The sequence below is a fragment of the Akebia trifoliata genome, chromosome 8 (assembly GCF_017979445.1).
Source record: "Akebia trifoliata isolate Shusen 1 chromosome 8, ASM1797944v1, whole genome shotgun sequence".
Taxonomy (NCBI): domain Eukaryota; kingdom Viridiplantae; phylum Streptophyta; class Magnoliopsida; order Ranunculales; family Lardizabalaceae; genus Akebia; species Akebia trifoliata.
The window spans coordinates 31,540,473-31,564,445 of NC_141382.1; the positions used below are offsets into that span (position 1 = coordinate 31,540,473).

The following is a 23,973-nucleotide window of genomic DNA, read 5'->3' on the forward strand; positions in this document are numbered from 1 at the left end:
TGACCGCCGTAGAAGGAAAAAATATTCGCAACTTCGACATCTATAAAACCCACCCAAGATCCACTCATTTCATCTTCTCTTTCACCTCATATCGTCAAAAATCAACTGTATTTTTATACGGAGATTTCGTAACTTCGACCTCGGATTTCATCCGTTTTGGGGTCAAACCGTCATCCACAGCAGAAGGGAGAAAGGACGACCACATCGAGATCTTCAAAACCAATGGGCCGATTTCAAAAATCAGTCATCTTGAAGTACGAGTTACCTTAATTTTCATGCCATTCGCCTCGATTTTCGTGCACGTGTTTCAATTCCTTCGCATAAAGATTGTAAGGGACTTTCAATTTCTATTAATAATCGTAAATTGTGAAAATTGTATTTAGAATTTTATCAGAAAAATTTTGATTTATTTCAAAAATATAGAATTCTTTTGTTATTTAAAAACTCATGCCAGAAATTACATGTTTGATATGTTTAATTGTATTTAGTAATAAATTATATGTGAGTAGGGTATTTTAACGGGTTATTTCCATCAATTGGGTCTTGTACACTGCTCGGTTCCCGTTTTGATATAAAATTTGTATTCTTTTTCAATATTATTGATAAAAATAAATTTTATAGTTGAAAAATGTGATTTAATATTCAATGAATTCCTATTGAGTTGATGAATATCAGAAAATGGATATTTTATTGAAGAGATTGAAAATTTTAAAAATCGAAAAAAAAGGAAAAAGGGTATGAAACGGTAAAATGTCAGAGTCACACTCGAGGGGTGATGTCTGCATTTTACATTGTTGTGTTGTGTGTAGGTTGGTGAACAGATATCCAGGGATAATATTGCTGGTTGCATGTTTATTTAAATTTTTGTTAGCGTGATGCGCTGTTTACTTTTCTGTTATGTTATTTATTTTAGGTCGGGTGGCCACTCTTGCATGGTAAGAAACTGGATATTCATTCTCAACCTTGTATTATTAATTTCTCTTTTATTTTTAAATGAAAGTAATATATATCTATATAACTATTTTGTGAGCTGTTAAAGAGTCTGTGAATACTTGAAGGGATAGTACGTCATATCATCTGTAGTGGTGTACTATCATGGGATGTACGATAGGGACCACCAAGCTCATACGTGGTATGGGATGCGTATGAGAGTGGAGTCACAACTAGAATCTGGGATATTTCTCTCTATTTTTACTAATGAACTCGTAATATTAAGGTAGTCGTATACAAATGGTTTGTATATTTGGGAATCACATGCACGCCTGACAGGCATAGACGAAGATGATTAGTCAGTGATCACTAACAATGTATAGTAGTCGAACGTTTTGACACATCGAAAAGAGACCCATTGCTTACGGTCACGTCAAACGGCCAACCTGAGCCAGATAAATAGTCAACCAAGCATGGTAAGTACAGCGACCGACCACAAAATCAAGAACTAAAAGTTAGAGAAGAATTGTAACATCATGTCCCGACTTGGAACGATCCAGTCGTGAATCCCAACTTTCTAATTCTAATACTCCACCATTGTGTATTATGTATTTGTTGTCTTATTTTGATATATAAAATGAAATGCATGGTTAATATTTTTCATTTGATCAATTAGATTTGTATAAAAAGATAATGTTATAATGAGTACTGTTGATTAATGTAATGTGAGTTTTAAAATGTTTAGTTGCTCATCCCTGGTTATATGTACCGGTTAATCATAGTTTTCTTCTGTAAAATTTTGTATATTTTAAAATAATCCAGTATGTTTATTCGTTCATGTTAAGAGGGGTTATTAATAGAAATTTTTTGTTTCCCTATTGGGTAACCATTATTACTCACAATTTCCTTCTCTATTTTTTTAGTTTCAGATTCAGAGCTTGGTGAAGCGGGTATAGAGCACGAATGAGGATCATCTGGTTGGTCAGATAGAAATCAAAGTCCGTCACCTGGTAAGTAGGGCTATACCCCCTAGTGGTGTCAGTTCTCCCATGTAGTCTTATGGATTCTATCTTGAGTGTTAGGATTTCTGTTAGTATGAGAAATTTTGTATAATCCTGTATTCTGGTTATTCTTCTGCACTCTGATCTTTCGTAACGTTATTAGAAGTGTATAGGCTTCCGCTAGTATTATATTTTGTATATGTATACAGGATTGTATGTCGTTTATCAGGTGCAGGTTGTAGACCCGTGGTTATCGTCATTACGACAGCTACATCTACGAAAATTTGGAGTCTCCACCATTCAAGTTGTAAGTGGGTGTGAATGGTCACCCGATATACATTTTACAAAAAGTGAAAATTTTGGCGTTAGTGACTCACAATGGATAAGGGTTGATCGAACCTAGAGATTCGGGTAAGCGGTTCGGTTGGAGAAAAGGGAAGGTGTTAAGTACCCCTTTCTTTCCACCAAGTGGCGGTAACCTCTACGTAACTCAGTCCTTTTGATTTAAGATAAGTAATAAAAAAAAGGGTGCTACGTGGGTGCATTTGTACCCTAGATGGAGTTCATTTTTGGCTCTATCATAGGATCATCTCATTGATGGAGATGATCCTTGTAGATCTAACTCTTAAGGGCCATTCATTTAGAATAAAAAAAATGAAGGAGAGGATTTTAGAAAAAGGTGGAAGAGAGGATAGAGAGAGAGGGGGTGCTTTGAACCCACCTTGAGTCTTCAAGATCACTCTTCTTTTCCTTTTTTCTTCTTCTTCTTCTATGCTTCTTAGGTCCTTAATGGCATATGGGAGAATGTACCTTTTTGTTTTTGTAGAAGATTAGTATGAGATTTAAGGAGAGATTTTAGTTTTCTTTTGTGTAAGACTTGGTGAAACTTGGTAATAATTGGTAACCCTTTTTGGAAGAGGGAGGAGATTTGGGGTAATGATGGGGTTAAATTTTGAAAGGGATGATAATGACATGGGTTTTAGAGGTGGAAGGTTTGAAATTTGGAATACAAGTGAGGGTATTTGTGTAAAGGATGAAAGTGGGTTGTGTTTTAATCCAAATGGTTTGGATTTTACCCAAATTTATTTGGGTACAGTGTTTGGTAGGGTAAGATGAGTGATGGTTGATGGGAGAATGGGGATGTAAGGTGTTAGGTGTTTGATTGAGTGTTGGGTTGATGGAAGAGATAAGGTGTTTAGATTTAGGAGGATGGGTTGTGTAAGAAGTTGTTAAATTGGTTTTTGGAAGGAGAGAAGGGATGATGCCATGTGGCATATGTGATGAGAGGATGAAGTAATGAGATTGGTTGATTGGTTGATGGTGGTTGTTTGATTAGAAAGAATGAGGTGTGTTAGTTGGTTGATGATGAGGGGAGTATGAGTTGAGATGATTTTATTGGAGTGTTTTAAGGAAGATGATGGGTTGATATGTAAGGGATATGGGTGGTGATGTGGTGGTTGATGATGTTAGGGAATGGTGATGGGTTAGGGTATGGGTTGAGGTGTGGGTGGTTGATGATGGTAGAGAATGGGGATAGGGTAGGTTAGGGTAGGGTATGGGTTGAGGTGAGGTGATGTGAGTTAGATGAGTTGTTTAGAGAATGGTGATGGGGGTGATGAGGGAGGTGATTGGTAGTGATGACATGTGTCATCTTTTGATGTTGAGGGGTTGATTGGTTGATGTGGGTAATGGGTAATGGGTTAAGGTTATGGGTTAGGTAATGAGTTGGATATGGGTAATAGTTGGTGGGCCTTTAGTGTATTGGGTTTGGGTTTAGAAGGGTTATGGGTTATTTTGGATTTGGATAAGGTTTGTTTGTGGGTTGGATTTTCAGGGGTGGGTTCACTATAGGGTTTAGGTGGTGTGGAATTGTTTTGGGGTTGAGGGTATGGTTAGAAATTACTTTTAGGAAGGGAATAAAGGTTTGTGGACCTCGAAGGGGTTTTGGGTGTTTGGGGATCTCGAGGTAGAACGGTGGGGGGTAGATGAGGGGTAGGTATCCCAAGTCTCACATTTTTATTTTTTTGATTTTTTTGAAATTTTTGAAATCATTGATTTGATCAAAATGCCACGTGTTGGCGAATCGGGTTTTTTAGGCCCGTTTGAAGGATGTTGTCGATTTTTAAATATAAGCGTGGAGTGGTGATGTTGAACACATGTAGGATGGGTCACAACCCTTCTTGTGGATCCCTTAGACCACCGGAAGGTCTTAGGGGCCTCGATTCAATCAAGTTGCTACTTTGTAGCGTTTTAGGCCTTTGAGGCCCGTTGGCCTATTTTGTTGGAAAATCGATATTTCAAATGGACCGGGGCAGATGGGAGTGTGCCGAATCCTTTTGGTGGACCTACTAACCCATTGAGAGATGTTAGAGGCTTGAATTTTGGCAAAAATGTCACATTTCGATGATTCGGGCCATCGAGGCCCGTTGGTTAAACTTATTGAAAAATTACTGTTTTTGGGCCCATTCAAATTGGGGTGTCTACACAGGTTAAACGCCTTGGAATGCTAACATAAACAGAGGAGACCATGCCGAAATTTTGAGGTACCACCTAGTACCTCGAGATCTAACATGGGGATTTGTGTTAGCGTTTGGCAGGGTGCCACAATAAAGTTAAGATTTAGACTCCATTTTTCGTTTTTATGACAAGATTTAGCTCAAGAGATAACTTCATCTTCAATGACCCAAATGAAAGGAAATTTCTAATTACTTTCCTATCTTCTATTCTATAATATTAAATACAACCCTAACTGTTCTTTCATTATCTTTTCTACTCATAGGCAACAGCTTCTCTCTTTCTTTCTCTCTCACACTTAGAAGAAGACAAAGCTTTCTGCCTCTCTCGATTTTTCAGATGAAGAAATCATAAATCCCTACAAATAAATCTTCCGACCTCTATCAGATCTGTTGTTCACGAGCTCTCTTTGATTAAGTAATTTCATTTCATGAGTATCTCATACTTTAATCCCATATTTGTGATTTTTGGTTGTTTGATTAAGTAATTTTATTGAAACTGTGAATCTAGTTTCAAAAGAAGGTTGTTGCAAGTACATTTGAATGCATGTGGATGGGTGTGAAAAAAAATAATTTTTTTAGATCTGATTAGAAACATGTGGGATTGCAATCTTTAGTTTTGATATAACTAGAGTTTCCAGGGATGATGGCTAAAACATGTTTATCTTTCTTCTTTCGGGCAATACCTATGAACGATATGATTAACCATTTGAACTTTCAAGTGTTATGAACTAAAAGGATTTAGGTATTTTGAAAAAATACTATATGTCCGATTTGACGTTCTAATAACAGATTACAATTTAAAAAAATTAACATCTGGCTAATTGGAAAACAAGTAGATTTGGTTGTAATAAATTGAAATTCCTAGAATTGGTTTAATCAAGGAAAGGAGAAATGGGTAATATTAACAAGCAATTCAAGAACTGGTTTGGGCAGAACAGGGTTTAGGTCACTAAATTGATCAATTGAAATACAAGTACCAATATCTATTTGCAGGATAAATTGATCAATGGAAACACGTACACGTATTGCTTACTTTTGACATCAAGAAATTTATTTTGAATTAACAACTTCAGGGAACTCTTGTGCTTTGACAATCAAAACTAATGAGAATGATAAGCTTAGCTATATTATTACAGTTCACATTACTTTGGGGACTAAGTTGGATTTTAATATAAAATCTACATTATCATTGGAGTATGTAAAGGAGTACTGGTACTAGACTACCCAATGTGTGATTCATTTAACAAATCAAAGAAGAAATGTTTCTTACAAAAAGTTGACAATGAAAAAAAATATGCATAACTCTTCTACCTTTCCTCTCTTCTCATATTACAATAATCCAACAAACTACTCTACCTTTCATCTCTTCTCATATACAACAATCCAACAACACATCTTAGGTGCAATCTATTCTCTATGCCTCTTTAACTGATGACCCAATAGCGTACACCTGGCATTAAAAAGAGAGATGAACCTTAATCAAACAAACAAAACATCACAAATATGGGACTGAGTTATCAACAATACCCAGACTTGACAGATTAGAGGGACTGATTGATCAAGAGAGAGAGAGAATAAGAGATCAATTCCGAAATGGGCTGATTTTTGGTGACCAATTCTAAAACTTATAATTCCAATTTACAAGTTGAAGAATCGTGGACCGTCAATTTTTTTGTAAAGCACTTTTGATGGGGTTAGAAGTTTCAGAATGAGCTGATTTTTGGTAAGGATGATCTCTATGGTGAGGATATTATCCTCACAAAAAATTAGTCTATTCTGACGTTTCTAACCTATATAAGACAAAAATTATTGACATAGATGTTGTCATAATTGTTGTCCCATGAACTTCCCCCATATATATAAATATATATGGGTACTATTGTCCAAAATCTCACGAGGATGTTATTATTATCCATCACATTTACTTTTCAATAATACCCCTACTTATTTAATCTTTTTGTGAAAAAGGCAAGGATATATTAGTTTTTTAACCTAATAAATGCAATTATTATGCCTTTAATAAATGAGTTTATAATGTTTGCATTGATTGCGAGAACAACATTCACAAACATGCTATTTAAATCTAAAAATTAAAATGCATTTAATATTAATAATGTAAAAGGCCAACATACCATTACCTTTTTCACTAAAAAACCAAATGATTATCGGTATTATTGAAAAATGAATGTGGGGTTCAAGAGCCAATAACTTAGCCAACATGTTTTGTCCTATATGAGTTAGATGTTTCAGAATGGGCTAATTTTTTGTAAAGATGATCTCTATGGTGAAGAGATAATCCTCACAAAAAATAACATATTTTGAAAGTTCTAACATTAATTTACAAGTTGAAAAATCATGGAGTGTCAATTTTTTACTATTAATTTATAAACCACTTTTGATGGAGCTAGAGGATTTGGAATGAGTTGATATTTTGTGATGATGATCTCCTTGCCATATAGATCATCCTCACAAAAACTCAACCCATTCTAAAACTTCTAACCCACAAAGAACAAAACATGTTGGTTATGTTATTCGTTATGCTATTGGCTATTGAATTTGACATATATATATATATCCTTCATGGCGAAAACAGGAAATCCTAATACCTAAACTACAAGTTGAGCTAATAGTTGTAACCCCAATGCTCGCCTAGAAGTGGACTCTGATCGTTAATGCAACCACTAGAAGGTTGAAAACTCCTCTATAAGCTCTTCTAAATGCACCTCAATAGATGAAAGATCTGCAACTAAAAGTTATGGGGTGAGTAACGGGGGAGTTACCTAGCAGGAAAACACTATTTTAAACAAAAAGTCTCTAATATGGGAAAAAGACATTCTAATACGTTTAAAAATATATGCCAATTTTCCATATAGAGATACAATAAAAAGAATATAAGCATGCTTAAAATTGAAGTAAACATAAATAATTTCAAAACAATTTCCAACATAAATAGATAAACATATTAAACAAGTCTAGATGCAAGTAGTGGTAGTATATTTGTTAAGAGTGTTGAGAACCATGACTGGATACTTCCCAATCAGGATCCAAATTATTCCAGACTTCAACGATGTGGAACCCCATCATAGTTCTTGATTTTGTAGTCCATCGCTGCGCTTACCACATTAGAGTGACTATTTATCCAGCTTAGATTGGCCATTGACCGTGACCATAAAGTACAGGTCATTTCACGAAGTGTCAATATGTTTGACTACTGTACACTGTTGATGATCATTAACTAGTCATTTTCATCTAAGCCTATCAGGCAAAACATATGGTTTTCTAAGACTTCTTTACACTTTCTACATGTTACCGTTACATCATATAGTTTATCGATAAAAATAGAACGGAATCTCTTAGATCTTAGTTGTGATGTTACTTTCCTATGCATCTCAAACTACATAAGAGTCTATCATCGTTGTAGACACCTCAATTTGAACGGGCCCTCACTCGAAGGGGCCCAAAAACAATAATGTTTCGATAAATTCGACCCACGGGCCTCAATGGCCCGAATCATCGAAAAATGATATTGTCACCGAAACCCAAGCCCTAACACCTCTTAATGGGTTAGTAGGCCCACCAAAAGGGTTCGGCACACTCCCATCTACCCCGCTCCATGCGAAATACCGATTTCCCAACAAAAGGGGGCCAACGGGCCACTAAGGCCCAAAACATCAAAAGTGGAAACTACGGTTAAATCAACACCCCTAAGACCACCCCGTGGTCTCGAGGACCCGAAAAAAAGGGTCGTGGCCCATCCTACAGCTGTTCAACATCATCGCCCCGCGCTTACATACGAAAATCGATAAATTCCCCAACGGGCCCAAAAGCCCGATTTGCCAACACATGGCATTTGTGATTAAATCAATGATTTCAAACAAAAAAAATTCAAAATAATAAAATGCGAGACTTGGGATGCCTACCCTTTCATCCAACCTTCACCGTCCCATCTCCAAATCCGATATCCAATCCAAAACAACCCACAACCCTTCTAAGCCCAAGCCCAACACATTAAAAGCCCATAAACCACTATCCATACCCAATTCACTATCCGACCCATACCCATCAACCATTACCCACATCAACCAATCAACCCCTCAACATCAAAAGATGACACTTGTCATCACCATCCTTCACCTCCCTTATCCAATCACCCACTCCCATCATCATGCTCTAAACAACTCATCTAACCCATCTCACCTCTCTCCAAAATCACCTCAACCCATACCCTACCCTAACCTAACCTATCCCCATCCTCTAACATCAACAACCAACCACACCTTCACCCATACCCTAACCCATCACCATTATCTAACATCATCACCCATACCTCTACCCATCATCTTCCTTAAAACACTCCAATAAAATCAACTCAACCCATACTTCTTTCATCATCAATCAACTAACCCATTTCTCTCTCTCTAATCAAACAACCCCCATCAACCAATCTCATCACCTCACCCTCTCATCATGATTGCCACATGGCATCATCTCCTTTCTCCTCCCAAAAACTAACTTAACATCCTCTTACACAACCCATTCCCCTAAATCTACACACCTCACCTCATCAACCAACCTAACACTTATTCTCTAAACCACTCTCTTACACCCCCACTCCACCACCAACCATCACTCATGTCAACCCATCCAACACTCTACCCAAATGGGTTCGGGTAGGATCCAACCCATTTGGGTCTAAACCTCACCCATTTTCATTCATTACACATTTACCCTCCATTTCACCTTAAATTTCACACCTTTCACTCCTCAATCCTATGTCATTACCCCTTCTCTCACATTTTAACCCCATTATACCCCCAAATCCCCTCCAAACACCTATAAATACCTCTCCTCTCATCCCAAAAATGGTGACACCAAGTCTCCATAAGAAAAAAAATCTACTCTATCTACTCCTCCTCACTACTCTCTCATAACACACTCTAAGAAAAAATAACTTCACTCTCAACTCACCAAGGACTAAAGAGAATTCAAAGAAGAAGAAGAAGAAGAAAAAGAAGAAGAAGAAGTCCAAGAGTACAAGGTGGGAGCAATCAACATCTCCCCCCCTTTTCCTCTCTCTACCTTCTCCTCTTCCCTCTTCTATCATCCCCCTCTTTTCATTTTATTTTAAATGAGTTGAGCATGAATGGACCCCAAGGCTTGGATCTACAAGGATCATCTCCATTGATGAGATGATCCTATGATCAAGCCAAAATTAAATCCCTACTCAGAGAACAAATGTACCCACGTGGTACAATTTTCACTTTCTTTTAAAAATCAAAGTAGCCGAGTTGTGTAGAGGTTACCGCCACGTGACGGGGAGAAAAGGGTGCCTAACACCTTCCCTTTTCTCCAATCGAGCCGCTTACCCAAATCTCAAGGTTTGACCATCCTTTTATCCATCGTGACTCACTAAAGATGCCGAAATGTCATTTCTTGAAAAATGCCTCACGGGTGATCATTTACACCCACTTCCAACTTGAATGGTGGCGACTCTAATATTTAATAGTTGTGGTCGTCATAATGACGAAAACCACGTAGCTACAATCGTAACTGCTCATCCTAGGATAATATGTAACTCCAAAAATTACATGACAAACTATCTTTTCAGGCGCTCACAGGCTCTTTAACGGATCTCAAAATAACTAAGTATAATGTCCTTTTCTTTTTGAAAATAGAATATAAATTAACATCACAAAGTGTGCGGAAGGAATATCCAATTCCTGCCATGCATCGACCCAACCCGTAAAATAACAAACAATACTCATCACCTTATGGTAACAGAATCGTAAATAAACATGCAACATCACCTCACAATAACAAAAATAAACATTAACCCTGTATACCCACTCGCCAACACACACACACACACACACACATAATGAGAGTTTATACTCTTTCATAGAGTATCACACCTACAGTGCCATCCCTTCGAATTTAAATCGTTTATAAGTTCATTTTTGAAGTTTTTCGAAGTTTTAAATCATTTTTTAAAAAAGTCTTGAACAAGTTGAAAATGAGGCTTTAAACAATTTTAAGCATTGGGGATCATCTTATAGAGTCATTTGGAAGAAAATGACAAAATTTGGTCGAAATTCAAAAATATTTTTTTGTAATTTTTTTTTTCTATTGGTGGCACTAACAAAAACTTCTGTAGAACATAGGTTTATTGGAGTTGCGATCTTGGACTTGAAATTCGATTTTTCATTGATAAAGTAGAAAAAGTTAAATCTTTAAAATTTGATTTTTGTCCCGAAATTATCGCACAACAAGATCGATTATGAGTTTTTCAAAAGTAATGGATTTTTTTTAGTTTTTAACAACATAGTTAAGGTTTGGATTGATATGATGCATGAAATCTAAAATTGTTAGAGGTTTAGAAATTTCTTACTTGTTTTGACACTAAGAATCCGTGAAGGGTGCATAAATTCTGAGTTGAGTCCTAAGATCTTCCTCTTCGGAGTGATCATAAAACTTAACTTCACGATTCTCCTCAAAGTTCTTGACGAGACAAATGATCTCTTTTCCTATGACAAACCCTAATGAATTCTCTAAACGATCGCAAATCAAGTTGGAAAGTGGAAGGAGGCTAGGGTTTTTAATTTGTAGAGAATCAAAGTGCATGTGAATAAAAGTCTATAAATTTCCTAGGTTTTAATATTTATAGCGTTATAAGGACGTAACGGTCATTTGACAGTTTATATTAAGAACTTAAATGTCCTATGCTCCGACTTTCGCAAACTTACAGTCTATTTTAGTTAATTTTTCATTGTGGATCTAATGGTGTAATCGATTTTGTCAAATTCCAGCTTCAAGAAAAAATTTCATTTGATTAACTTATGAATTTTCTTGAGATACGTGTAAAAATCTAGGGTATTTCCGTGGTACCCTGCTATTTTCCTTACATGTTTTGTCCTACATGAGTTAGAAGTTTTGGAATGAGCTTATTTTTGGTGATGATGATCTCTATGGTGAGAGATCATCCTCATAAAAAATTAGCCCATTCAAAAACTTCTTGTTCTATGTTTACAAGTTGAAGAATCGTGAATTGTCCAGTTTTTTGAAAATCACTTTTGATGGGGTTAGAAGTTTCAGAATGGGCTGATTTTTAGTGAGGAACGATCTCCTCACTATGGAGATCATCATCACAAACAATCATTGCATTTCAAAACTTCTAACCCATGTAGGACAAAACACGTAGGGTAAATAGTTGGGTGTCGAACATGACCATATATATACTATGTGAAAATATAAACAAAGACAAATATCTCAAAAAGTTATTAAATCTAACCATCTCTAATCACCCAATGTAAAATAGTAGTCAATTCTTTTTTTGGAAGCTTTACCTCCTCATTAATCTGCTCATCTTAAAGCAAACGCTCTCAAAATTTCCCAAATGTCGGTATCTATAAATCATACTAGTATGAGTAAATTGAATTACCCAACAATTTTTTTTGTTTTTTTTTACATTTATAAATAGTAGTCTTAAGTATCTAGATTAATCACCCCAAAGCAATGTAAAAATATGTAGGTTTTATTTCGAATAATATCAAATACGAAATAATCAAATGAACATATTAAAATAATTGTATTTAAATAATCTAACTAAGATGTTGTAAAGATTCTCAATCCCAATTCATTAACCTAATGTTAAATGTCAACACTCAAGCATGGTAGAGATGTTCTATTTCCACACCAACTTTTACTAGAAACATCTCAATTCATTTGATATTAGAGAAGAATTTAGTACAAATCTTCAGTTGCTCTTAGTAAAAATTGGTGTGGCAATACAAGTTCTCCTTTGAAAGCATCTAAAACCAATACCGCTCGCAAGTCATTTTGGTATCATTCTTTAACGAGTGAGAAACATCTTCACATTGTTTTAACAATTTTAAAATTGGTTAATGTTCTTGAATGAGTGATATATTCCATGTGATTATGTGAAACATCTTCACATTGACTCGTCCGATATTTTAAAATCGATCAAGTTAATAAAACTCACTGAATCAACCCAGTTTTCTATTTTTTAATAAAATTAATTTATTTTTATAATAATTTATACATTTATTATTTAAATAGAAATATGATCTTGAGATTGAGCATCTTATTATTATATTCTTATTCTTATTCTATAAAAGAAAATTATAATTATTTGAAGTAATAGTTAACCGAGTTGACTCGCACTGCGAGTACGAAACGAGACGAGACTGATTTAAAACAATGGACTCGAGAAGGAGAACTACGTATAAAGTCTGATCCCCAATCTATTTTCCCTTCTTTTCAGCTTTGATGTTGTTGTCGGGTGGTTGAGACACTCCCTCTCTTTGCAGCCATTGTTTTTGCTCGACTTGCCGCCATCCCCCGACTCCTTAATATACTGTAAGTCTCTCTCCCTCTCTCTCTGTATCCTTCTTCAATTTTCTTTTGCTTTCTTAATTTCTCTGACTACCTTTTAATTCTAGTTTTTTTAATCTTTCAAATGAATTTGAGTTACAGACAAGGTCTAGGGCATCAAAAGTAGGTCTGAGTAAAATGGGGTTTTCGGGTTGTCCTACCTTTTGTTGGATTTGATTTCTGTAAGATCGATTATTTAGAGATTCTGAACTTTCAGGGTGATGGGTTTTGTTGATTTGTTTGATTTATCTGTTAATAGATCATGGATAGCATTTGAGTACCCTGTAATTGAACAAATTGGTAATATATATCTTGATTTTATTAGGTTTTTAGGTTTGATAATTTTAGATAGTTTTTTTAGCAGATTTTGAAGTTTGTAGGCCTAAAGGTTTTGTGGGTGTGATGGGATTTGTTATTTTGCTTTTGGTTTCCTTGTTTAGGTAATTGATAAGAGTGAGATCTGATTTTGTCAAATAGATGTCACATATATACAATTTTATTCTAGTTTGGGTTGCTAACGGCCCAAGTTGCATGGATGCTCTGAGGTTGGGATTGGGTTAATCTGTTGTCATTTACCATTTAGTAATCTGGGATTGCAAACAACCGATATTAGAAAATGATCACTTCAAGTTTAGGTTGCTAACGGCCCAAGTTGTATGGATGCGCTGAGGTTGGGATTGGGTTAATCTGTTGTCATTTACCATTTAGTAATCTGGGATTGCAAACAACCGATATTAGAAAATGATCACTTCACTCATGTCTGTCTTTTACCTTTTTTTTGTTTTCTTGACTTCCAACTCATACTCCATTAAATATTTTGGGTACAATTTGCTGGGGCATTTGGAAGGAGAGGAAATAGGCGCATCTTTGAAGGGAAAGGGCTTCCTATCCAAGATATAATTCTTTCAGTTATTGTTTTTCTGTTTCTTTTGGGGTAAAGCTTTTAAGGTGTTTTGGGGGTCTTCTTTGAAAATTTTCTTTTTAAGATGGGATAGGATTTGTAAGTTGTAGTATTGTAGTTTTCTTTGTGTGGGCTGTTGTTCCTTCCTTTGTATTTGGGTTGGCCTTCTCGATCACCTTGCTTCCTGTTTGACTCTTTAATAAAATCTTTTTCTTATCAAACAAAAATAAATAAATATTATGGGTGCATTTTTTATGTTATTCTCAATTATTTTGATCAAAAAATATCTATGACATGAAAAGGGATTTAATTGTGATGGAAATTTTTTTAATTGTGTAACAGACCTCCTTGAGGTTTTAGCCAATTGTATTTCTGTTAGTTTTATGTTAGATGCAAGCATCTACTATTATTGTTCCTTGTTTAATGGTGGGTCCTGCATCGATTTTCTCTATATATAATGCATTGGTGGTACATCCATTTTCACAATTTATTTCCATTGGACTTTGGTCTTTTTAAGCACAAGATACCTCCAACATATTCTCTTTTGATCTTTGAGGATTATGCATCATCATGGTTTCAAGTATCGAACAATCTGAAGTGGGATCACCTGAGTCGACTAGTGATCATTTAGTTTTGGGATAGAAAAACTATATGACTTAGTGTCGGCGTTGTCAACTTGACTCATCTTGGTTCATTCTTACCCGGGCTTTCTTTGTACTGAATCAAAGAATTCTTATTCACCGACAGCTTGCCTTGACCTGACTCAAACTTGACTCGCAGCTTGCCTCTTTTTCTTTCTTTGAAGTGGGTGATAATGTTTGAATGGTCTCAAGGTCGGATGGTCCAGATTTTGAGTTTGAGACTTCAATCATGTGCGTTAGTCATTAATGTGAATTGAGTCAGTCACTGAATTGACTTGGTCATCATTGTTCAACCTTCCTTTTTTTTTTAATGAAAATAATAATATTAGAACAGGTAAAAGATCAACCTATTCAAGTAGTTACAAAAAGTGATGTTAGTGAGGGAAATTCTTTCCTCACTACTCCAATCCTAGAACTATACTTTCTCCATTTTTAGTTTTTAATTTTTAATTTTTAATTTTTAATTTTTATTGATAAGTTGGACTTGAACCCTTGACCTCAAATTTGCAAAAAAATTTGCTTTGCCTCCGGGTGAGCCTTTTTTTTTAATGAGAGCAGTAACTTTGGTGACGGTGGGTCTTAAACCAAGGTCTATGATATCAACACATTAAGACTTGGTACTTTTAAAATTTTTTGGTATTACTATCAGGTAAGCCTTTTTTTTAATGAGATCAATAACTCAAGTGAGTGTGGGTTTTGAACCTAGGTCTATTTATGGTGTCAACATCCACTGAATTACAAAATAAGTTAGTTGGCACCTTCAAAAGTTTAGGTACTGCCACTGGGTAAGCCTGTCTTTAAATTTTTGTTGTTGCCATAGGTTAAGCTTGTTTTTAGTGAGTTCGATAACTTGTATGAGGATGAGTTCTGAATAAATTTTATATTAGGTTTATATTAGAGGAGCTCTAACTAAATCTTTGTTGTTGGGGAGTATCTTGTAATGGTGAAAAGTTTATATATAAATAGTGAGAGGGCCTGATTAACCTAATCTCACATATTTTTCTTCCTAGTCTCTTCTCTCTTTCTTTTCTCATCCTCTCCAGATTTGAACTACAACTTGGCGTTAGAGCATTGATTTTTTGAAACACAATAGGAGAAAAATGTTTGGCTGAGATTTTCTGTGGTTGATAACGTCAGTCGTACGACATCAACTGCTGACGTTAGCATGATGGAGTCACCTTGATTTATAGAAGATTTAGTAAGTTTTTGTAGAATTTTTTTTTAGTATTTGAAGGGTTTTTATATGGTTTCAGAAAAAATCAAAAAAATTTAGTTTGAAAGATTGGCCCATTTGGTCTTCTGGACCTTTTTCGAGCTATTTTTATTGATGGATTTGGTCATTCTCAATTTCTCTACACACTAAAAGTGGTTTCACTTGATTCAGAGAAATATTGACATTTCGACGACAAAAACCCCCTCTATTATTATAGTTTTTCCCATTTTTTTGATATTTTGGCTCTGTTTTGTTGATCAAAATCATCTCTAGCACATTGGTGCCAATTTTCCATTATGGAGATAACCTTGGAGTTCAGATTACAACATTAAAATTTAATGATACCAAGTTGTTAAAGTGAATGTGGTATGTTAAGATGTATATTGGTAAATGAGGGAAATTAGGGTATTTTACTAGTTGTATTGCGAAATCCGAGGAGGCCAATTCTATGTATGATTGTTGGGAATAAGATAATTTGGTGGTGATGTCATGGCTATTGAATTTCATGGAACACCAACTCAGTAGAACTATTTGTTCTTGGATAGAGCACATCAAGTTTGGGAAATAGGTCACCATAACATATTTTGAAAAGAAAAATGTAGTTCATGTTTATCAACTTCACTAGGAGGTGACTAATTTTTGACAGGAGGAGAAAAGCTTAGCCACATAGTACTCTACTTTTCAAGCCTTATGGGAAGAATTGGATTATTGTCAGGCGATTAAATGGAAGAATGATGAGGATGTTGGGGATTTTTTTCAAGTAATCGACTAGAAAGAGTTTTCCAATTTTTGGCTGGCTTGCATCAAACTTATGAGTTGTTCAAGTTCATATATTGGGTTGTAATTCCATTTCACCTATCGAGGATGTGTATTCTCTTGTATAGAGCAAGAAAGTCAATGGTCTGTCGTGCACAGGAATAGCTAAACGAAGTGAAACATGAGGTAATGATAAGAATAATCTTCGTTGTGATCATTATGATAGAACCCAACACACCAGGGAAACATGTTGGGATTTGATTGCAAACCTGGTGAGTTCAATAAGAGAATATCGTAGTAGCCTCACCTCAAGCCTAATGCTCAAGTTGTCGTCAAAGACCAGCCGCCGTCCTGTTCCACTGTTTCTAATCTTTCTACTGAGCTATCCACACCTTGAGAGGAAATAGAGCATCTGAGAAACCTCCTTACAAGGCTTGATGGACCAATGAGTTCCTCTTCATTCGCCTAGTTAGGTATACATACCTTTGCACACATTGATAGTTTTTTTTCCTCTTCTCCATATTGGATCATTGATCTTCGGAGCCTCTGATCACATGACTAGTATGTCTTTCTTGTTTAATTCCTTTTTTTTTTTTGATAACCGGGTATCCCTATGCACAACAGATTGAGCTCGTATTGCCTAGTCCATAGACCGTGGTCTTGTCCAAGGGGTTTTGAAGCACGCAATGCCTGCACATCTCACACATCGAGTAAGTGAAGGTGCGCCCTAGCAGGTGGCCTTGGGGAATTATGCTCATTGTGGGTATTGAACTCACAACCTACAGACTTTCACCACTTATCGGTTCGAAATTGCCATTGAGCCAACTCCTCGGGGTTAAATAAATATATTGGTTGTGAAATTATATATCTGTTATCATCTAGTAAAAACTAGGTAAAAATAACAAATAGTTTTCTTAACAATGTCTCAGGCAAAGGAGACATCAAAATTGATGGTTCTTTGCCTTTATCATATGTGTTCCATGCATGTCCAATAACATTCTTTCTGAGAGCAGTTCAGTTACGTTCTTACGTGATGATATTTTTTTTAGGACTTGTCTTCAGGGAGAATGATTGGTAGTGGTAGAAGAATGATCTCTATGTTCTGGATTTTCCTTTAACACATTCAACAACTCTTCAATCAATTAGCCAAAGTAGTTGTCCTAGTCAGTTTTACCATTCAATTTTTTGTGGCATGTTCGCCTCGATTATTTATCTTTCCAGACTTTAGAAGGTCTATTTCTTTCATTGTTTAAGTCAGTGTTTGTCTCTAGTCTTCAATGTAAAGTTTGTTAGTTAGCCATGCATTACAGGACTACTTTTTATCTAAGTAATAAAAGCTCTACTTTTACAATTGTACGCATTGATTTGTGAGGACCATCTCTTGTTATAGTTGATGGGGATACAAATACTTTATTTCTTTCGTGGATGAATACAATAAATACACTTGGACCTACTTGATCCACGCCAGAGATGAAGTTTCGAGGTAGAGACAACTATTTCACAAAATGATTCAAACTTAGTTCACAAGTCCTTTGAAGGCGAATTGAAGTAGTACCTTGTAGAGCATGAGATTGTTTATCAAAGTTCATGTGCATACACATCAGAACAAAATGGTATAACAAAGAGGAAGAACCACCCTCTTCTGGATATTGTTCGAGGGATGCAATTGTCCATGTTTGTTTCGAAGAAGTTTTGGGGTGATGCTTGTTTACTATTAAGTACCTTATCAATCATATGACATCCCAGGTCATCACTTTTCAGTCTCTTTTTCAACTATTATGTTTGTTTTGAAGAAGTTTTGAGGTGATGTCTGCTTATGACTAAGTACCTTATCAATCGTATGACATCCCAAGTCATCACTTTTCAGTCACCTCTTCAACTTTTAGTTCTCTGTCATTCTCCATTTCATTTGTTTCTTCGTGTTTTTGGTTTTCTCTATTTCATCCATATTCTTGGTCCAAATCATAACAAGTTAGACTCTAAGTTTATTTGAGGGGTTTTCTTAGGATACTCGACTCAGAAAGGATACAGGTGTTTAGATCCATCCACTGGAAAACAATGTCATATGGGATGTCACATTCTTTAGTCTACTCTGTTCTTTCCTTCGACTGCCTCTCTTCAAGGGAGATGATGAGCATGGAAGATTGTCAAATCATAATTCTTTACTTTCTATGTCAGTTGTAGCTCCTCTATCGACTAATATATATATATAGTCCTTCATCATCCGTGCTTTTGTCAATGGACAAAGGAAAATAATTACAAGTTTATTCTCGTCGTCATAAGACAATCCAACAACAAACTGTTTTTTTTTTTATCAATAATCCAACAAGAGACTATTGCTAATCATACCAACTAATTGGATTCCCCACCATCAAGTAATAGTTTCTCTGTTGCTATTGTTAGTTCTTCTAATTTTGATATTCCTATTGCCTTACATAAGAGAGCATGCTTTTGTACGATGAACCCTATTTCTAATCACATCTCCTATTCTTTGTTATCTCCTATGTATAGTGCTTTTATGTCATCTATTTCTTTTTTTCCTTATACTTATGGTGTTACAAAAGCCTTGAAAACTCTTGAATGGGAAAACAAAAAAAAAAAACAATACAAAAAAAAATTCATGCTTTATTAAAGAATAATATTTGGGAAATTGTAGCTTTGCCAAAAGGGACAAAATCATGAAGCTGCAAGTAGGTGTTTACTTTAAAGCTAACGTAATGGAAAAATATAAGCCAAGACTCATAGAAAAGGAGTGTACTTAGACCCAAGATATTGATTATACATAAATGTTTGCACCTGTAGCCAAGATGAACGCTAGGGTGTTATCCATAGCTGGCCTTTACATCAGTTATATGCAAAGAATGCTTTCCTAAATGGGAAACTAAAAGAATTAGTGTACATGAGTCCTCTCCTAGGTTTTCAGACTACATAAAACGTCAGTTGAAAATTTATCTATGAGTTGAAACAATCTCCCTGGGCTTGATCTATAGATTCAGTAAAATAGTGAAGCAAGTGTGGTACACTTAGAATTATGTGGGTCACACTCTTTTTGTTAAAGGGAAAGTTTTCATCGTATATGTTGATGATATTGTGGTTACAAGAAACTATCCACATGGATATAGAGATTGAAGAAATTTTAGTTCTTGAATTTAAAATTAAGGACTTAGGAGTTCTAAGATACTTTTTGGGCATTGAAATAGCTCGATCCAAGAAAGTTATATTTATTTCCCAACATAAGTATGTGTTGGACTTACTTTGTGATATTGGGAATCTTGATGCCAAACTTGCAGGTACTCCAATGGATCCCAATAAGAAGATTGATGACACAGAAGGAGAACTATTAACAAATGTTGGCAATTTTAGAAATTGGTAGGATGTCTCCTTTACTTGGATTTGACTAGACCATGCATAACTTACGTGGTTAATGCTATTAGTCAATAGCATGCATGTCCCAAGGATTTCTCATCTAAAAGTAGCGAAAAGATTTCTCAAGTATCTAAATGCTTTTCCTGGAAAGAGAATTTTGTATATTAATCATGGTCATCTTAGAATAGAAGTATTCACAGATGCAGATTGGGCTAGGGCTAAAGAAGATCGTCGATCTACTTCTATGCATTGCACCTTTGTTGGAGGTAATTTTGTTGCTTGGAAAAGTAAGAAACAAACCATGGTTTCTTTATCCAATGCTGAGGCAGTATATTGTGCTAGGGCTCGGGGTATTGCAAAGAAACTTTTGCTTTGAATTTTGTTAGGTGAACTTGGTAATGTTGTGGCAGAACTTGTGAGACTACTGTGATAACAAAACATCTATTAATGTAACTCTTAATCTGATTCAACACGACTGTACAAAGCGCCTTTAGATTGGTAAACATTTTATTAGAGAGAAAGTGAAGTTTTAAGCTATATGTCTTCCTTATGTGAAGTTAGAAGATCAATTGGCAGATGTGATGATCAAAGGGATTCCGAAAAGAAATTGGATGGAGTTCTTAGTAACTTGGGCAAGATTGATATCTATGCCCCATTTGAGGGGGAGTGTAGAAATAAATGAGTTTTATATTATGTTTTTGTTAAAGGAGTTCTAACTAAATGTTTAGTTGTATGGGGAGTATTTTGTAATCATGTGAAATTAATATATAAATATTGAGAAAGGGGTTGATTAACCCTAATCTCACATCTTATTCTCCCTAATCTCTTATCTATTTTCTCTCTTCTTATCTTCTCCAGATCTGAATTACAACTCCCAATAATGAAAGAAACAAGTGGTCTATCATTTCCTTTTAATCTTTCTTTCTTTTTTCTTCACTCTTTGCTTTGAAAGAAGAGAGAAAAAATATGACATGGTCTCAACATGAATAATTGCATAGATACCAGTGACGAGGCTTTCTTGGGTCGTGTTGTACAAAAAAAAAAAAAAAAACCATTCCCTTTCTCATTCAAGGCTCCATCAAAATACATTATTGAGTCCGAATGTTGGTACTCAATGTCTGCATAGAATATCTCTTAATCTGGGAAATCTGACCTGAAGGGCTCATACGATGCCAATGGATGACTTGCAGTCTGCAATAGCTTGACCTTCGATGGCCTTTTGCATGATGTCAAACTCTTCTAGTCACATTTGCCAACTAGCTACCCTCCTGGAAACTACCACTTTCTCAAGTATCTCTTTGAGAGGATCCATTTTTGCAGCAAGCCTGATGGGATGGGTGATTAAATTATGTCTTAGCTTTTTCTTTTTTTAGTTGCCCATGCTTGGCTAAGCAAGTCTTCTCCATAGGATCATATGGATTTGAATATTCAATTACATGCTCTGGCTACATGTGAGTTGGAAGAACAGTTGAAAAATATTTTTCTAACCAATGGAATTTCCCAGATTTGGGAGGATGCACATAGTCACTCTTTGACGGCTCTTACACTAGGGATTGATTTTAACAAAATGGGAAATTCAATATTTTTTCTTTTTTGTTTTGTTTTTATGAATAGTTTTTATGTTGACCTACTGACCACTAGCCCTTGTGGGCATCTTTATAAGCCACTTTTACCTTAGTTAAAGCAAACTCTTCTTTCATCTTTCTCTTCAACTTATTATGTTCAGCTGTATACTAACTGATCTGGGTAAGATAGCTCAGATTGTGCTGGTTTTTAACCAGCTTTTTAGGGTCATGTTTTGGTAATAAATCTCATTCCTGTCAATGGTTTTTGAATGGAGTTACGTAAAGACTTGTTCTAAATATTGTGGTTCAGCTTGAAATAATGATGATGAACCTTTACTTTCTTTTAGGGCTTCACTACCATGGCTGATACACAATCAGTTTCTACTCTCATAGACTCTGCAACGTCTAAGATACAACAGCTTCAGCAGGCATTTTCTGAGCTCGAGAACCACCGAGCGGTAGCCCTTAACCTGAAATGGAAAGAACTTGAGGAACATTTCCATGGACTTGAGAGGTCCTTAAAGAGAAGATTCGATGAGTTGGAGGACCAAGAAAAGGAATATGTAAACAAGGTGTCAAAGGCTCAAGAAATATTGGAGAAGCGGGAAGCCACAGTCATAGCCAAGGAACAAGCCTCGTTGGAGAGGCTCCAAGAGAAGAGAGATGCTGCCGTGTTTTCCATTGGTGATGCTCTCAAGAAGTGCAGGGCATCATCTATGGAGCCTTCCGTTGTGAACCTTGAGGGCCACAGTGGTGCCAATGAGCTTATGGAAGAGAAACCTCCCGATACCAAGGCTGCTTCATTTGATTCAGAAGACACGAAAATCCTTCAAAAAAATGGAAATATGGCGGTCAAGCCTCGTCCTGAGTTGACCAAACTATGTGAAGACATGGACTCGAAAGGGCTCCATAAATTCATCTCTGACAATCGTAAGAATCTTGCAGCCATTCGGGATGAGATTCCATCGGCATTAGCTGCCACGTCAGATCCAGCTCGCTTGGTTTTGGACTCTCTGGAAGATTTCTACCGTGTGGAAATGCCATCACTTGATGGGAAGAAGGATTCGAACCTTTTGGGTCTCCGCAGGACCTGTATCATGTTGATGGAGTGTCTTGGCCAATTGTTGGCAGACCCGGGGCTGGCTTCTGTTTCTGATGTAATCTCGGAAGATATCAAGGAGCAGGCGAAGGAAATTGCTGAAGAATGGAAGCCAAAGTTGGATGATCTTGATGTTGATGCCAGTACTGGGAACTCCTTGGAGGCTCATGCCTTCCTACAGCTTCTAGCCACTTTTGGGATTGCTTCATACTTTGATGAAGAAGAGATATCCAAACTAATACCAACTGTTTCTCATCGTCGTCAAACTGCCGATCTTTGTCGATCACTTGGGTTATCAGGAAAAATGCCAGGTTTGTCTTTCTATATACTTTATTTTTTATTTTTACATATGTTCATCTATTAAACTGTTACCTGTCAATTGAAAAAGTGTGCATATGTCAACATGCACACTTTGCCAACGTAGAATATGAAAATATCAAAAGGAAAGAAAAAACAGATTGGTATGGTTTTTTGTTTTCAGTGTCAGTGGTTCTTTTACCTCTGCTGACTACCAAATGATTTGATTTCCCAGGTGTGATTGAGGTACTGGTGAATAGTGGTAGACAAATAGACGCTGTTAACCTGGCTTGTGCTTTTGATCTTACGGAGCAATTTGCACCTGTACCCTTACTTAAATTGTACTTGAAGGAAGCAAAGAAGGCATCTTCACCGGCCAAATCTGGAAATTCATCTCCCACTGCACAGGTACGCCTTTTGTTTACCAGGATATTATATTTTGACGCATTACTTAATAGTGATTTGCTCTCATAGTTTAAAAGGGTTGCCGTCAAACCAAGAAAATTGTAATTCTAATTCTCATCATCATGTAACTGAAATCATCTAAATCTAAAACCTTGTGTTTTTCACAGAATGAGGTGAATGAACGAGAGTTGACTGCATTTAAAGCTGTGATCAAGTGCATCGAAGATCACAAGCTGGAGGAGCAGTACCCAGTAGAACCTATCCAAAAACGGGTGCTCCAGCTAGAGAAAGCCAAAGCTGACAAGAAGAGAGTGACCGAAGCTGCAAAACCTCAGCCCAAGAGGCCTCGTGCCAACGGCGTGGGCTATGGACCCCGCGTCTCTAACATCCCTGACAAGAGCTTTTATAATGCAGGGCCCGAAAGGTACCCGCCATACATGTATGACAGGCAGTACGCATACCCTGGACCAACCAACAACCATGCTTCCCCACTCCTGGGTTCCGCGACCTACAGTATCTCTCCCACCCATGGCAGTTACTTTGGGAATGGTTATCAGTACCAAGCTCCCTATCTTCTCTAGGTAGAGAGAGGTTAATAGGTGATTGTAATTCTCTGTTTTTAACTCTCCAGTCTTAACCCTTTCTCAGCTGTTTTTGGGTGGTTGCAGTTTATGAACAAAACTTGAGGTATTTAAAAATAAACAAAAAAAGGTGGTGTTGATTGTGTGTAGGTAAGCAAATATTATCCAAGTTTCATTCTACATAGCACAGTTTCTGCTTCTTTTTTGTTACATACCCCCTTCAATCTAGTCAAACTATGGGTTCCAAATTGATTTAGGATCATCCATTGAATTGACATGGGCATGTATATGGTCTGTCAAATGACAGACTC

The 23,973-nt window shown here is 36.2% G+C and overlaps 1 protein-coding gene across 1 annotated transcript; it reads left to right on the plus strand.

The window, feature by feature from the left end:
- Positions 1 to 12,689: 12,689 nt before the first annotated feature.
- On the plus strand, positions 12,690 to 23,857 carry LOC147396517 (FRIGIDA-like protein 3). Its single transcript, XM_086451221.1, has 4 exons — positions 12,690 to 12,823; positions 21,628 to 22,690; positions 22,912 to 23,084; positions 23,249 to 23,857. Exons 2-4 carry the CDS (start codon positions 21,640 to 21,642, stop codon positions 23,660 to 23,662), a joined length of 1,638 nt encoding a protein of 545 aa, XP_086307347.1. The 5' UTR covers positions 12,690 to 12,823; positions 21,628 to 21,639; the 3' UTR covers positions 23,663 to 23,857.
- The last annotated feature ends 116 nt before the right edge of the window (positions 23,858 to 23,973 follow it).

Excerpts from the sequence above, each read along its gene's own strand:
- LOC147396517 (XM_086451221.1), top strand. The coding sequence starts at position 21,640 with ATGGCTGATACACAATCAGTTTCTACTCTCATAGACTCTGCAACGTCT. Across the intron at positions 22,691-22,911 it reads GTTATCAGGAAAAATGCCAG|GTGTGATTGAGGTACTGGTG; the intron begins GTTTGTCTTTCT and ends TTGATTTCCCAG. Across the intron at positions 23,085-23,248 it reads ATTCATCTCCCACTGCACAG|AATGAGGTGAATGAACGAGA; the intron begins GTACGCCTTTTG and ends TGTTTTTCACAG.